Below are 17,185 nucleotides of genomic sequence, written 5' to 3' on the forward strand. Positions count from 1 at the left end.
AAACGCATATAAGACAACTTGAGTGTCAAGGATTTTCATGCCATACAGAAATCAGTGGAAGCCAGAAGGGTGCTTACGATGAAAGGAAAATACACATTTAAAAATCTAAGAACATACAGCATGTACTGTAAATGTAAAGCACAACATACATGAGCTAGAACATACAGAATCACTGATGTGGTCCTTTTAGTTACATGCAGCACTTAGCCCACAAATCAACAAGTAAATACTGGTGTCTGTTGAAGCACCCTTTACTCGGCTGAAGAAACATTTTGGTTCCAAGTGTGTGTTTGTGTTATGATGTGGAGGTTGTAATCTGGATACGAGGAGCATTTTCATCTCTTTGTTTTCCAATTCTGTGTGGAGCAACAGTCTGTGGTTTTCTTCCGGATCCACTCAATTAGGAGGAGAAGGCGACTTATTTAATGCCAAGAGACCAACAAGGAGCTAGTGCTGTATTACTCTCTCCATACCGTGAAATACAAATGACCTCATCCCACATTGTTTATCTTCTCAATGTATTTTAAAGCATCGCTAATGGGGACCGGAGGAATCTGTTCTCAGCATTTTTTCCTCCACGCCGCCTTGCATTTTTCATCTCTTCACCCCTGATCCATTTTCATATTTAGAATTCATCCATCGTTTCTCCTGAAAAGCATTTAGCGCTGTTGCATCACTTTAAGGTTGTAGTTCATACACCTGTGCCTTTCCTTCTTTCTATTGAATCTGTAATTCCTGGTGAGTAGCATGATTTAATAATGCCTCCTGTTTTCTTACTATCTGTCTTTTCTGCTTGATCCTCTTGTTGTGTGGAAAAGCTTCAAAAAAGAGAGAAGACATGCAGGGCGTACATGAAGGTATAACTACCACTCTTAGGCTGTTTCATGTTTTACCCCGATCCCTAACGCCTGACCAGTAGCATGCAGCGCTGTCTGTCTCCACGTCCTTGATTGTCTTGTGACAGTATGTGCCTGGTGAACTGCATGAACATGATAAGGCTGCTGTCTCGCCTGACTCAACTGTCAGTTCTCCTGTCTTTCTGTCCATCTGAGTATGCCGCCGTCAATATCACTCCATCTTTGCCCTGTTTTCTCTCCTCTTTGTGCTATCACTCGTGCATCTTTCTTTCATTTGTCTCTCTCCTTCTTTTCTTGCTCCCCCACTCGTTCTCTCTCTCCATCCCTCTTGTCGGCTTTTCATACCTTGTGTGAATAATTGCCTTCCCACGGTCGTAATTGCACCTCCCTGTCAGCTAGAAGTGTGATCAAAGTGGCAGTGTGCTCAATTTTCACTTGCTTACATTGTATAATTTCTACTCTCCCTTGTCCCCTTAGCAAAAAAAAATAAAAAATCCCCTCTCCTGTTGCAGTTGTGTTTTATCTGCGATATTAATTTCTGAGCCCATTAATATGTTTGTGTTCCATTCTGATTTTTCGGTTTCTCCTGCAGACATTTTGCTTTTCATGTGCAGTGGCAGGATTTATTGCCTTGGGTAGGTTCTGCTGAAAGACAAGAGCTTGGTGTAAACACTCGGGAGGAGATGCCTTGCATGGCATAATACAAATGATCTGATTTTGTATTTCTCAGTGGGTCTTAGGGGATCCCTAAAGAATGAGTTGTTTTTACTTGAGGTCTCATTTTACTGAGAGAAATGGGTGATGCCTTCCCTTTTAACTGATTTAGAAATGTTGTTTTAGCCATGCTAGTGGCTCTATGGGTGCTGACGTCGGCCGGTCTTTCAGTACATCCAATTGGTCTAGATTGAAATACGTTTGATGGATCGCCATGGAATTTTGTTAATCGTTTCTTGTCGTTGTGCCCAGAGGATGAAACAAGACTTTGGTAATCCCCGGACTTTTACTGCACTGCCATAATGAGGTTGACATTTGTGGTTTTAAAGTTCCCATGAAATCAAAATTGATGTTTTAAGTGTTTTTGTATCACATATTTCTTGCTCTGTATCTCACTTATACACCAGTACCAGGTCCAACAATGGCATAAAAGTCATTTGTAGGTATTTTGAATGCTATTTTAGAGTAAGTTATTTTCTGGAAAACAGTAAAAGATGTTGATGACTCACCCTGCACTCAGGAGGGTGTCCAATGTATAATGTATAAAAAAGAAGGACGTTGCCAGAGTAGCGTGTTTCTGCGGACCGGGCCTCAAGGATTACTAACTAACAACTAACTTAAGAACTTTATTAACTGATTTGGGTGCTATCCTCCGGTCCCATTGAACTCCTCCAGATCATACGCAGCTTTCGATTCGATTCGATTAATGGTATTTATGATGGACATACTGCTAGTGTTGTTGCTAAAGTGATCACGAACTGCTGCTAAACGTAGCTGTTGTTAGTTAGCTTGTGATTGTATTTGCTTAAACCTCTATTATTTGTAATGGCCAGCAAAGGGCAGCTCCACTGGTTTCATAATTTATTCTGATTGTATGTAAGCTTATGAGAAAATAACTTCTCACTTGATTTATTATATCAGTAAACAGTTTTGTTCACTTTGTACATTATGGCTCCATTTAGAGTAAAATAGACATTAACGCGCGGTATGCTTTTGGGCATGGCTAACATTGATCGACAAGTCACGAAACCATGGCAGCCATCAATCAGGATAGTGGTGAAGCTGTGTGTATGCTCCCCCGCTCCACTCTCTTCTCCAAATATGGTCACTTCTGGCCCAGAAAATCCAAGATGGCAACGTAATGCAAACTCAAGGCTTTGTAACGGTAATCACAGTGCTAACTGGCAAATGTTAGCATGCTAAACCGCTGCACTGAGAGGGAATATAATTTCTCAGAGCTGCTATCATGGCTGCTAGCTGTTGGTCTTGAGGTCACTGCTGTTCGACAGTCCATCGAGCTCCCACCATGCGATTCTTTACTCCAGCCGTAACAAGCCATAGGGGCTCCCCTTTTAGCACCCCTGTGATTTGTAAAGTGACCTCCACCCAAGCGAGAATTAAAGAGGATTCAATCAGAACACAGATCCTTCCTGTGCGACACAAATTAGAGACAGCAGACTTTTTTTTCACCCTTTTGGATTTCATGGGCCCTTTGAGGATGGCTCACCAGGGGGAGAAGACCATTTAGTGTCTGTCTGGTTGTAATGGCTCCGACCCTGTAATAGCCACTAGTCTTTCACATATACACACACACATACACACACTTAACTCCCATCATAGTCACAGCTCACAAGCGTCTGGTTGCCTGCAAGGTCAGGGCCACAGAGATTGATTTCTGTGCTCCAGCGCGGGATATAAAGACACGCTGCAAGCCCTGCGTCTGGATACAGTCATCATCACTGTGGTTAATATGAGCTCAGTGGTTAAATGTTGCGGTTAATCATATATTGGTGCAGACTTCGGTTGATCCCCTTTCTTGTTATTCCAGGCAAACGGATAATCCTGTCTGTGGTCAATTAGTGTTTTGGATAATCATAGCTGTGACTAATTGGTACAGTGAGCAAGGGCTTGTTGTGGTTAATTACCGTTATTGTGGTGGGCCTTGCTCTGGTTAATGGCACCTATGGTTAAATTGTCACTCTGATTTATCACACCAGGGGTTGGCTGTAGATTCTGAATCTGGGATTTGAGGAAGTTATCGACGTTGTGGTTGATTGTGTCAGCAGGCAGGAGTAATGAACTCACCCCACCAGGGTCAAAGGAAACTCTTGTTTTATCAACATATGATACTTGTGTGGGTTTTGTGGAATGTTTTGCTTACTTACTGCTTATCAGAAAGCAGGAAATGAAAGGATTGCAAATGAAAACAAGCAGAAATTTTCCCCCATCTTGACTCAGATGGCCACTCTGGACATGGATTTCTTGGTAATGCCCCCTTTCCTCCTGGAGAATAGCATTCAAAGCCTTTATAAGCAGATCCTGTTAGGGGAAATAAGTCTATTGTTCATGATAATTGTATTTTTGGAAAAAGCTACTTAAAACCAGGACTTGAGAATGCAACATTGTAGAGATGTCATTCAATGAAGGAAAAAAAACATTTGGTTTGTATTTCTTTTCCCCCTCAAGCACTTTTACATTATTCACTAAAGAAACTAGTCCAAAAGAAGCTTCCTCAGATTAGGCCTATTTCTTGTAAACAGAATTTTAAAAAATACATCCTGCATTTTTTACCATCATCATTATTTTAGTTACCCTTGATGTCCTTGAACCCTCGTCTCATCAGCGGGAGTGATCTTGATATTTCAGTTTCAGTCATTGTTGCTGCTGCTGTCACTGTTGGCCATGCATGCCCTTTTTTTATCATTCGCTGCTCAGTCCCCTCCCATTTGTTATTAAACTGAAATTATGATGGGAGGAAACAGCACGCTGACATTTCACTTGTCTCCATGGATACAGGCAATCGTGGACACTGTTGACAACCTCCTGAGGCCGGAAGCTCTGAAATCCTGGAAAGACATGAATTCAACAGAACAAAGTCACGCCGCCACAATGCTACTGGACACGCTGGAGGAAGGAGCGTTTGTCCTTGCAGAAAACCTGATCGAGCCGGCGATCGTAAAAGTGCCTGCAGAGAATATCAGTAAGTTCCTCTCCAATAACTATAAAACAGATGAAAACCACATCTACACATCTGTCAGTCACAATTTATGATGCTGATGGTTGTTTTTCTTCTTGGCTTTGCACCATTTCTCAGTAGAATTGATTCAAACTGACTTCAGAGTGATTTTATTTTTTTTTCTGGTACCTTGACAGCTATTTACCAGGAGAATCTAATTTAAAAAACGACCACATCTTGCTGACGTCACATTAAAAGATTTAACCAAGCAAATGTGTCCTCACAGGCAGTTTATTAGCAACGTGATCTCATTCATTTAAGTCGCCTTTGTGCAGTGAACTGTCACATTTCTGCTCATATCTCTTTGCTGAAATGGTTATGGTCTCCGACTCACCCTCTTTTGTCTTATACCTCACTGATTTTTAATCTTTTTCCTGCATCGTGCAGTCACCTCATTCAATATACGCTGCAAGATGAACTGTCCAGACCTCTTGGGGAAAACAAAGAAACCAATTGAATGGCATTGTTCCATTCATACAGCACTCTATCTGCGCTCTCCAAGCCTTTCCCATTAAGTGGTAGTTAGCTAAGCTGATAAGAACTAGTTGCTCTGTCTCTACCACAGGCGCTGATTAATACATTGTGTAATATGCAGTATATTGGCTACTTTATTAGCTGCATTCAGGCAGTTTTTATGAGCTTGTCAAGCTCTCACTTATCTGCTCAACTGAGATAATTTTCCAGCCTAGAAACATAAATACAACCACATAAAGAAAACACACAACCTCAGAGAGCAGCTTACCTGACCTCCCTTGAAGCGTCGGAAAAAAATGTGAAAATGATTGTTGCTCCTAATTAGCAGTTTGCCAAAGCCCAAATGGCACCTCCAGGCGAGCATCAAGGGCAAAACGAGGGAGCTAAAAAAAACTAGACAGAGGAGGAGAGAGAGCAACCAGAGAACAATTCCTCATCTCCGTCTGTCAGAAGCCATCTATCTGAGGAAGTGAGGCCGTTTCTGATGGGAGGGAGTGTGCTGATACGTGTGTCCTCCTGACCCTTCAGTAATTTCACACATCAAAGGGAGCACCACCCGGCAGCTGGCATACCGGAGAGAGAGGGGGCTGCAGGAATTTGGAGGATTTTCAGAGATTTGCTCGTCGAGCCCAGAGTTATCTGAAGCCACAGGGGAAAGAAAAAGTGAAAGTAAAAAGCTCAATGATATTTTTGATCCTATGAATATTTGACATTCATGCTGCAGTAGGCTGTGCGCTTGCATTCGCTCATCCCTCTATTGCCGCCCTTGTTGTTATTTTTTTCTTTTGCTCTTGCCTCAGAGGCCTTCACAATGCCAGCCATCAGCTTAGTGACATGGCTTTTTAAGTATATGACACTCTACAGGGTCTCGCCAATAAGATTTAGTTCTGTCACGATGAACCTCGTGTCTTCAGACATACCTTGCTGAGCCTAAAGGGTAGAGAGCTATCAAACAACATGTACTGCTTTTTAAATATTGTCTATAATGCATCTCTTTCTTTCTTTCCCTCTCTCTATTTGCCCTCACCTCTTACCATCTCTCAGTGTTGGATGTGTATGTGTTGAGCACCGATGGTCAGGTGCAAGACTTCAGGTTTCCTCAGACAAACAAGGGTGGAGCGACCCTTCAGCTTTCCTCCAACACGGTCAAAGTCAACAGCAAAAACGGTGAGAAAAATGCATAATATTCCTCTTTAATTCTTCTCCTGGCTGACATGTTTATTGTCTTTCGTGCAGGAGAAGTTCACCATTTTGGGAATTATGCTTAGTCACTTTCTTACTGAGAGTTAGATGAGAAGACTGTCATATCGTACATTAACTATAGAGCTAAACACGTGAGGTGGTTAGCTTAGCTTAGCATAAGGACTGTGAGCAGGGGGAAACATATATAGTCCAAATATAGGTCTTCCAAGCTCTTCTTCTAAAGTATCCTCTAATTTAATCTTCTAATCTAACTCTCTGCAAGAAAGTGAATAAGATTTTCTCCCAAAATATGGTACATTCATGCAATACCTGTGAATTGAAATATCTCTTTTCACTGAAAAGATCATTTGTGCTTGTTAATGTGCCCTCTGAACGTCTGATGATTTTATCATTGCCGGTTGCAGGTGTGGCCAAGCTGGTATTTGTGCTCTACAAACACCTGGGTCAGTTCCTCAGCACTGAGAACGCTACGCTGAGGGGAATGGGCGACCTGAATAAACGCAACCTCTCCCTCACCGTCAACTCCCACATCCTGTCAGCCTCTATAACCAAGGAGTCCAGTCGTGTGTTTGTGGCCGACCCTGTGATCTTCACACTGGAGCACCTGGATGTAAGACTCTCCAGACACTATAGAGAAAAAAAATACTGAAATGGCTGCACAGCCTTTTCAGCGAAGAAACAAATGCAGCGCTTTGATGTATTGTTGAAGAAAAAACATTGAAGTAAAGAGACAGCATCTTTATAATGCTATATTCATCTGTGTCGTGTTTCATCTTGATTATTTTTTCTTTGTTTGGATCTCATTCCTCCCTTTTCTTCCAACAATTTATCACATCTAAAGATTTGTGAGCAGATACTAGCTGATAAAACAAGCACATATAAACATCTAAACATCTGGTACACTGCCATCCTCTTTCCCACTGTTACACATATGAAATATAGAAGGTGTGTTTGTGTACAATCATGCATATTGCAGCACATGTTCATATATGATTAATAATTTTTTTCTCTCTCTCTGCATTTGTGTTTTGCAGAAGGAGCACTACTACAATCCCAACTGTTCCTTCTGGAATTACTCGGAGCGCAGCATGATGGGATACTGGTCCACTCAGGGCTGCAAACTGCTGGAAACCAACAAGAGCCATACTACTTGCTCCTGCAGTCACTTGACCAACTTCGCCATCCTCATGGCTCATCGGGGAAATGTGGTAAGTGGCCCTCTCCATGTGGTTTTGCATGAGCTATTTTTCTGTCTCAGTTAGTTGCTCTTCCGTCTCGCTGATAGATTTGTGCACACACGGCAAGAACAAGAATGGCATTTCAGTGGAGATAATTAGATTATTGCTGGAGGAGAAGGTAAGGGGCGGCGGGAGGAGGGGGAGAGGTGGAGAAAAAGAAGCGGGCTGTCACTTTAAAAGAGCGAGATTGTGGATCAGGAGAGGAGGTGCCATACCATTATCAGGAGTAATTATATTTTACCTATGGTCCGTGTCTAATATTCCTCCATGCATATGTGCCAGAGAATCATGGGAAAAAAGTATAACCTCAGCTTTAACTTGTGTTTCCACCCCTCTTGAAGTGGTGTAGGATCCATTTGGTCGCAAAATGCAATTACAATCCAATTACATGATAAATAGCATGTGTAGCAAGGACCTTGCCAGTATTAAATGTGGAGGATAAGTTTGTGGTTCATTTAATAATAAGTCTATACTCGTGAACTCTGTCCCTGTCATCTGTCTTAACCTCAACCTTAACCACAGCTTGAAACCAGAGCCTCGAGGCTAGGATTAGCCTCACACCGATTCCCTACACATCACCTCAAATGCAACTCCTGCCCTCAATAAAATTACAAATATCACAGGAGGAATTGCCTCACTCTCCGCCGTGTCCTTGAGTGATATTTTGTATGGTCAAGTCTGCTATTTCCACATTTTCCTCCTGCGTGTCTTGTAAAATGCTCAGTTTTTAGACTTCCTGAAACACGACCTGATTCTACCTCAAAGGGAAACCTCATGCAGACGTCACATGACATGTTCGCGGTTTCTTTTTGGCAGATTTTACAACTAATGTCACTTTCTGCACCCCTATAATGTGATCTTCATTTGAGCCAAATGTCATCAGGTGTGATCAGGTTTAAGGATAGCTTCACAATCTTTCAAGTCTGAAGAACTTGAAGTATTCACGTTCCCATGTGGGAATTGGATCATTTTTTACTCAGTGTAGTTAAATTTAATTTAAAATATCCCTTCCTAATGTTCTTTCAATGTGACTCTTTGCAGTGATGGGGGACAAAATCCACAGTACTTGTTCAAGCAAAAATACATTCCAGAGTTTTCCCTGAAGCTAAAATGAGGCTTCAGCAGTCTGAGTTAGACAAATGAAGTAGATATCATATAAAGTTACTATTTTAGTACAACATTCCTGCTTTTGCTACTATTTCTCACTGCAGCTCAAGAGGGAAACATTGTGGAAAACATGAAGAGGGTTTTTGTAATTAAAAGACAGAACTTTGGAAGGTATCTTCTTGCCTCATTTTAGCTCCAACTAGGGCTGCAACTAACAGTTATTTTCATTATTAATCGATTAACTGTTTAATAAATTGTGAAAAATACTCATCAAAATCTCCCTGAGCCCAAAGTGATGTCTTCACCTTGCTACGATTGGCCAACCAATAGTCCAATACTCAAACGAGTCTGCATTTACAATCATAAATGGCAAAAAAGCAGCTAATTCAGGTGTTATTGATAGAATTTAGCCACTAAATGTGGGACCATCTCTCCCCCTTCCACTGCATTCACATCACAACACCGCTGTTGTTCGAATCATCTGCCCCCTAAAGTGGTTGCTAGTTTGTTGCACTAGCAAACGCTGCTAACACTCGCCAGCTATCTTTAGAGCAGCACAGTATACTGGGCGCATACTGTAGAACTCAGCCATTCTTAGGTTCTTTTGGCGCTGACAAAAGACTGGTACCACGTGATACCAACGGCGATATACTATTGGCTGACAAATCTAGTGAGAAACTGGAACCAAGAGATAAACAAAACAATAATTTTGGACCTGACGAAATGTTTAAAATTATTAATTCATCATGATAATGTTTTTAAGGAAGAGAGATACTTTTATTCTGCCCCTTTCAGCAAGCTTTGTAGATGTGTTATTTTTTATGTAAAATAAATGATGCGTCTACATAACAATGCATAAAAATGTTATAAATATAACCTGTAAGAAGCTGGAACTAGCAAATGTTTGACATTTTAGCTTGAAAAATGACCAAAACAGTTAATTGATCGTCAAAATTGTCAAATCCTTACTTAAATTGGCAAATAATTTTCTTTCATTTGAGTAATTGATTAATCGAGAAACTGTTGCAGCTCTAGCTTCAGGTAAACATTTTTGCACAGAACAAGTCTTTTCTGCTTAAAGAGCATGAGGACGGGACTTTTTAATTGCTCGTACAAACAGGAGGACTGATTAAATGAAGCAGAAATGTCTCAATACACATACAGACTTAAGGACTCTACAGCTCAGAATTCTTCATTTCAAATTCATTCAAATCATCAAGTTTTCCAACAGGTCAATATTTGCATTTCAACAAATATAGCTCCATCTGCTTTAATGCCACCAATCATTATGAAAAGCATGGCGTTGAAGGTCAGTCTGTCTCTCTGCAGGGCGACGGCAGCGTCCACGAGCTCCTCCTCACCGTCATCACGCGGATGGGCATCGCCGTGTCCCTGGTCTGCCTCGCCATCAGCCTCTTCACCTTCTGCTTCTTCAGAGGTCTGCAAAGTGACCGCAACACCATCCACAAAAACCTCTGCCTCAACCTCTTCATCGGCGAGCTCGTCTACCTCGTGGGCATCAACATGACGGAACCAAAGGTACCGTGGAAATTATATCGCAGAGGGTGCTAACTTTCATGCCGCTGATGAATGGGCTCATCTGCTGTGATTAACCTTTAAGCACTTGAATTTCTCCTTCAATTTTTCTTCAAGAGGCTTCAAAGTTTAAAATACCGCAATTTTATTCAGTATCTGATGTTCTAACATTTGAAGATCTGCAATGCTGATTCTGAGTGGAATATTTATACGTGGGATGTTTTCTTTGTGGCTGCACCATTTTATCAAACGATTTTATACACAGTTCCCCCACATCAACTTTGTGAACTTAACTGAAACTTTGAACAAAGCTTAGTTACATAATGTGCATTTTAACAATGGACCGACCATTGTTTTTTAAGGAAATTGATGCCAGAGATGCCTGTGTATAATATTGTATGCTGTTTGTTCGCTAGTGATATTAGCTAGCTCATTTGTTAAATAGTTACGGGATGTGTACTATTGAGGGTAGGATGAGATACTCTGTCTCAAATTCTCACATGAGTGTTTGTACTCTTATGTCTAATGATTGTATTTTTATCAAATATTCATTTGTACAAATACTATAATCTCATTCCTGGGTTGTTTGGTGGAGTTACCCTTTAAGCAGCTGAATGCTCACCAGTTTGTAATTAAGATCTCTCTTGTTTTGGACAAGTAGTGAACAGTGGTTGGGTGCCGTAAAATGTTGAGCTTAAAGATGTTAAAAAGCTCAAGTGATGTCTTAAACACTCAATGTGGTCACTTCATCCAGTTAAAAATATTGATTTAGAGCAGCTTTAATTAGAGCCACTACTTGATCCCAGAGACATTTTGATCCAGCTCACTGAACCTTTAAACTCTTTGGGTGAGCAATGTTAAAAAAAAGTCATTCCGGGTAACTATGAAACGTCAGATTCAACTAACCCCAAATTTTCCTTCTGAACGACCTCTTACCTTTGTGTCTAATGCCTGCACGTGTCCTCCTGTCAGCTGGTGTGCTCCATCATCGCCGGCATCCTCCACTTCTGCTTCCTGGCTGCGTTCGCCTGGATGTGTCTGGAGGGTGTGCAGCTGTACCTCATGCTGGTTGAGGTGTTTGAGAGCGAGTTCTCCCGCAGGAAGTACTACTACATCTCCGGGTACCTCATCCCAGCTGTGGTGGTGGGCATCTCGGCAGCCATCGACTACAGAAGCTACGGCACACACAGAGTGTGAGTGTGGCATCTCTGCAGAGATTCATTTTTCTCCTATGGGATTAAAATCAGGCGCATTAGTCCTCCTGTCTCCCCATCACGACAGAACCACACAGCGTGCATGTATGTGCTAATGATAGTAATATAACAAAGAGTAGTCCACCTCTGCCCCCTGGCAAATTTACACCCTGTCACTGCTAAAAGAAGAGGCAGCGAGCAAAGCCGCAACATTAATGAATACACCGGCTAGCCGCACTGGCCTGCTGGGTTTTTATTCTTTGCATGAGGATAATTGCCGCCTTGTCAGTTAAAAGTTTATGCACTTCTCTGCTGGTCTTTATCCAAGCAGCAAGCCTGCAATCCTCTAATTTATGGGATTTAAGTAAACTTCATTTTTACTGCTGTACTCTTCACTTCATTTCTGTTTCCTGGCGATAAACACAGGCCGAGGTGCAATTCATTCTCCAGACGTCTACAATACATTGTTTACTGTTCAGAGTCTTAGGTACACACTCCGACATCCCACATTTGTAGACATTTGCAGACTGTGAAGTCATGAGTCCAATAACCACTGGCTTTCAGACTGCAGATTCTCGTGGCACGAGGCCAACACTCCCTCAAGGTCGGGTTTTCTTCTCTGTGGTCAGAGGAGTCTGCGGCCGATCATCCTGCCAGCTCTGCTCGGCCCTGATCGATGAGACACAACTTTGTTTTGGCAATGAGATGATTTAATGAACTGAATATCACCTTTTTGCCCCCCGTAGATGCTGGCTGAGGGTTGATAACCATTTCATCTGGAGCTTCATCGGGCCTGTAACCTTCATAATCGTGGTAAGTTGTAATTTTCGTGCACACATGTGATAAATATATATATATATTTTTTTTTTTTCCTTTCGAAGAAAAGCTTTGAAAACAGTTTATAGATTTTCTTTCTCTCCGTGCTGGCAGCCTCTTAGCTCTGCTTTCTTCGATCAATTTGCATGAAAGGAAAGTGGTCCCATTATAGCTGACACGAGGACATCAGTGTCCACTCAGCTATGAAATCCTCTGAAATCAGAATTGGTGAGCGGCAACAACTTAAAGCTGTTTGGTCCTTGCTGTACATCTAGAAAATACTCCTCTCCCGCAATCAGGAGGAGAAATCGTCTCAGGCATGAAGGTCATTTGCTCAGTGGGAAAACAAGGGTGATGGTGGCGACGGCGGTGGTGGTGGTGTGGGGGGGTGAACATGGAAGTAATGAGTGGGTGGGCCAGACAACCATTACCACAGCTCATAGCCCTGCTGAGGATCATGACACATCCCCAGCCAATCCCAGCGCACGGACATCTCCATCTTCACCTTTTAATATTTCATGTGGTGCGCTGGGTGTTCACAATGCGCACACACACACACACACACATTTAGGACACATGCATGCAGGAATGCATGCACGCAGTCCTGAACAAACACACGGCGTATCCATATAGGCACATACTTAAACAAAACATGTAAATCTGTCCATAGGCTGTAAATACATGTAAAACCAAAGAAGTGCAGCGTCGGCAGCGTTGTTTTTTCTCGCACTGGATTTGGCAGAGAAGCCGGAGACCTGAATATTGTAGAGGACAGTCCCTTAGAGACTGGGCATGAGGGGGGGAGTCCATATGTAGTTTGCCTCAGCTTTCTGCAGAGTGCCTCCCTGCCTCCTCTCCTCGCCTCGCCTCGCTGTCCGTCTGTCTGTCTGTCTGTCTGTCTGTCTGTCTGTCTGTCTGTCTGTCTCATCGGATCTGTGTCATCTCTTGCGGCTGTGTTAAATGCATCTCCAGCCACTCGACTCATGCGGACGTAAATCGGCCCCAGTGGCTGGGAGACAAAACTCGGCATTACTCTAAGCTGTGATCTAAAAGCCTCTTTCTGTCCTCTTAGCCACTCCTTTTTCTTCCATCTTTCTTTTTTCGGTTTCCATCTGCTTTCCACTCATCATATTGTTGTTCCATTTAAAGACATAAGAAAATGAAGTATTTAATAAGCTGAGAACACAACATGGAGATCATTCTGCTTTGTTTTCCTGCCAGCTCATGCTTTTTGACGTTTGTTTCTCTTCATGTACAGACGATTGGTCACGCTTTTAAGAAAGGGTCACTGGCGAAAAAAATCCAGATTCATTTCTGTTTTTCGTTGAATATTTACAGAAATGCATTTCAAATGTTTGAAATGGTATCAGGCCAAATTGAAGCACATCTCCTCCCTTTACCTCAGTGGCCACGGGCCCTCCAGTGCTTACAGAGAGACATCCTGAGAGCATGGAAACCTTTCTGGATGTATGGCTTGAATCACTTAAATGTTTTTCCTGGCCTCGGTAAAAATTGTTTCTAAAATATGGCGCTGGGCTCCGTTCTTTCGTCTCTAAACTCTTCTGGAGCTTTTTGTCCGCGGTACATCAGTTCTGTTTGGACTTCAGCTGATATACATTCTCATATTCAGTGTGGATTTGCACTCTGGGATCGACTATAATGTCAAACAAAGGAGGGAAGAGAAACTTGTGGTGAAGGCCAGAGCTGTGTGAAGTAGACCAAAGCTTTAACCTGGAGTCAGTGTGCTTTATGATCTGCACTGAGGCGTTACATTTTCTTTTTCCTCTCAGTAAAGGTAGGCTGGTAGTGGTGCTCACTATTGAGCCAAAACCACTAAAGATTGAGAAATACTCTATGTCAATGTGAAACAGAACGACAGGGCTTCACAACCAGTGGTGGAATGAAACTAAGTACATTTACTCAAGTATACATATATTTGACGTACTTGTAAGAAATATTTTCTTTTTTTTAATGCCACATTATTCTTCTACTCCACTTCATTTCAGACAGAAATGTACTTTTTACTCCACTACGACTATCTGACATCTTTGTTTACTAATCACTTTATAAATGTCGATGTTTGCATTCAAATCAAGAAGAGCTTTTTCAATATGATTCTTTGTCATGATTAAATTACCCGACTTGATATAGAAGTAGAGCCGCAACAATTGGTTGACTGACAGAAAATCAGTTAACAACCATTTAGATTTTTTTTTTTTTCATGGAAACATTCCACGCAAAAATAAAAAAAAATACAAAAGTGTGCACACTTAATGGGAAAAATTACACACACTAGATAGAAGACAGATCTTTAGACATGACAAATAGAGTCTGAAGAAGGGGTTGGTGCCTGAAACAACACATGGAGGTAATAAATGTTCATGGGAGCATTTGCTAGTGTGCAGACCTTTTTTCTCTATCTCCAAGGAGGTTATGTTTTTGCTCATGTCTGTCTGTTGGTTGGTCTGTGAGCAGGATTACACAAAAACTCCTGAACAGATTTCCATGAAACTTGGATAGATAGAGGATGAATCTCAGCCCAGAATAGACCCCATGAACTTTTGGTGCCGAACCAGATAAATGGTTTTACATGACAAGATAAGATGTCTTATGACATTTTTGTTAATTTCTCAGGGAAAAATGTATGGATCTTGATGTAAGAAAATAAGGCTTATTTAGGTGGCTGGTATCTTTCAGTGAGTACAGTTTGATGAAGATCCTGATCTAGTGGATTTAATTAAAGGTTTTCAGATTTAGCATCTTCCTCTAATTATTTCAATTATTATATGTATATATATATATATATATATATATATATATATATATATATATATATATATGTATATATATATATATATATATATAGATATATATATATACATATATATAGAATGCGTAACAGTCGCATGGGCCATTTTTCTGCATTGAAGAGGTCCATTAAAGTAATACTTGTGTATTTTCCTATTTGCACACGTAGCTCTTTTTATATTCTGTAGTGTTAGTGCTATCAATGTGGTATTAGTACTTTAATTAAAGTATTTGAATACTTCTTCCACCGCTGTTACAGTGGCAACAGGAATTTGATGCCTGTCTAAGTGCAGTCTGTTAACCCCCGATACGCGTCTGTTTTGACAGGTCAATGTCATCTTCCTGGTGGTGACGATGTTCAAGATGGTGAAGCACTCCACCTCCATGAAACCGGACTCGTCCAGGCTGGGGGGTATCAGGTGAGGGGTGTCACTCTGGGAGATTAGCTGGCCGCACTGCGGTTGCTTGCTCTGAGACTGTGTGTGTGTGTTGAGTAGAGGATGGGGGGGTTCACTTATGTGTGAAAAGAAAAATAATATGCACCATTACTGCTTTTGCCTCCCTCCAAAAAAAGCTGCATTTGACCAAGACGTTTATTTGATTTTCTCCTCTCTTAAACCCGACCGGACCAATATTTTATATTTTCCCCTTTCAGATTTATATTTTGGCCCGTTTAGGTGCTGCCTTTTACTTCACTTTATGATTTCAGTATTTGCCCTACGCAGGGTTATATTGCCTTTGCTATTTCTTCATAACTGCATGTTTGACCTTCAGTATCTCTTTGCTCCTGTGCTGGCATAGTTTACAGGCTTCCTTGGAAGACAGACTCAACCACATGCATCACAGATTTAAAGATGGTAAAAATGGAAAAAAAAAGCCCTCTCCCCCCCTCCTTCATCTTTCTGCTTCCACTGGGCTCGATAAAAAGACATGTCCCTGTATTTCCGTGCCTGGATTCTTCTTCAACAGTATGTTTGAGGGAAGGCCAAGACATGTTATGTGGGCGCATGATTTTTAGGTTACCACTCGGATTTTGGTCCAAACCCAAAAAAAAAAGGGATTGAATTGGGCTTTCAGGTTTGTTTTTAGCACACGGGAAGCCGCATTAGTGGATGCTGGATTTCACACATTATTCTAAGAAGTCAAAACTCATTAAATGTCATTAACGAGTCTACCTCAAATCCGCTTTGTATTTAGTGTAAAAAAAAAAGGTGAAATAATTGGTTGCATTTATGTGATTATTCAGACAGAAAGTCTCTTGTCTTTCTGTGGATCCTCTTCTCATGTGATATGTCGTCGTCCCTTTTCTTCCCTCCTCTCTGCGTGCTCGCTGTATCTCTCACAGGGTGGCTCGCTTCTCTCTTGTGTATCAATAACGACCAGCCATCGTCATTGAGAGTGACTGTGAAGTTATCTTATTTCTTCTAGGCTTTCCTGGAAACCTGCTGTGTTTGCAGTCTCTCTGACCGGCAACTGCAAGGAAGACAGCGAGAATATATTTTGACGTGTCAAATGCAGAATGCACATTCATTGTTAAAACTTTGCATCAGCATCTCTACACTATGCCGCCTCTTGTGCAACTTGTCTAAAACGAAAATAGCAAATAAGTGTATTTGGTTTTTTTTTTCTTTTTAACAAGCTGCTGACCAGGAGGAGAGAAACGCCAAACCAAGCAAAGACGACATCTACCACAGTTTTGCTGTTTCACGCGTTAATATCAATCTTCTTTCTATTTTGCAGGTCGTGGGTGTTGGGAGCGTTCGCCCTTCTTTGTCTGTTGGGGCTCACATGGTCCTTTGGCTTGTTCTTCCTCAACGAATCCTCCATTGTGATGGCTTACCTCTTCACCATCTTCAACACCCTGCAAGGGATGTTCATCTTCATTTTCCACTGTCTTCTGCAGAAAAAGGTAAAATTTGATCCTCTGTCACTCTTTGGAAATTATTAGTTGTCAAATTGATTAGTCAGTTACAGATTTTAAATGAAAAATTTAACAAGAAGGCATTTGTAAATTGTAAATGCCAAACACTTAAGGTTTTGCTGTTTTGATCATATTGGGAAATAAAGAAATAGTCTCTCTTTCTGTTCTTTCTAAAGGACTCATGATAATAATATTTTCACGATATCTATAAAAATATGAAGAAAGAAGATCAGTTGAATTAATTTGTAACTTTGTTTATTGTGTGTTTTGTCTCTTTTTTGGCAAATGAATTAGACTCAGTA

At 41.3% G+C, this 17,185-nt stretch overlaps 1 protein-coding gene across 1 annotated transcript in view; it reads left to right on the plus strand.

The window, feature by feature from the left end:
* LOC141017052 (adhesion G protein-coupled receptor L2-like) overlaps window positions 1-17,185 on the plus strand; it is a 71,447-nt gene that overhangs the window by 44,210 nt on the left and 10,052 nt on the right. The window contains exons 10-19 of the mRNA XM_073491671.1: window positions 819-857; window positions 4,368-4,551; window positions 6,106-6,228; window positions 6,669-6,874; window positions 7,299-7,472; window positions 9,939-10,148; window positions 11,118-11,338; window positions 12,085-12,151; window positions 15,290-15,381; window positions 16,703-16,871. Of these exons, the coding sequence (XP_073347772.1) occupies window positions 819-857; window positions 4,368-4,551; window positions 6,106-6,228; window positions 6,669-6,874; window positions 7,299-7,472; window positions 9,939-10,148; window positions 11,118-11,338; window positions 12,085-12,151; window positions 15,290-15,381; window positions 16,703-16,871 (1,485 nt within the window). The remainder of the gene's footprint in view (window positions 1-818; window positions 858-4,367; window positions 4,552-6,105; window positions 6,229-6,668; window positions 6,875-7,298; window positions 7,473-9,938; window positions 10,149-11,117; window positions 11,339-12,084; window positions 12,152-15,289; window positions 15,382-16,702; window positions 16,872-17,185) is intronic.

This window comes from Pagrus major, chromosome 21 (assembly GCF_040436345.1).
Source record: "Pagrus major chromosome 21, Pma_NU_1.0".
Lineage (NCBI taxonomy): Eukaryota > Metazoa > Chordata > Actinopteri > Spariformes > Sparidae > Pagrus > Pagrus major.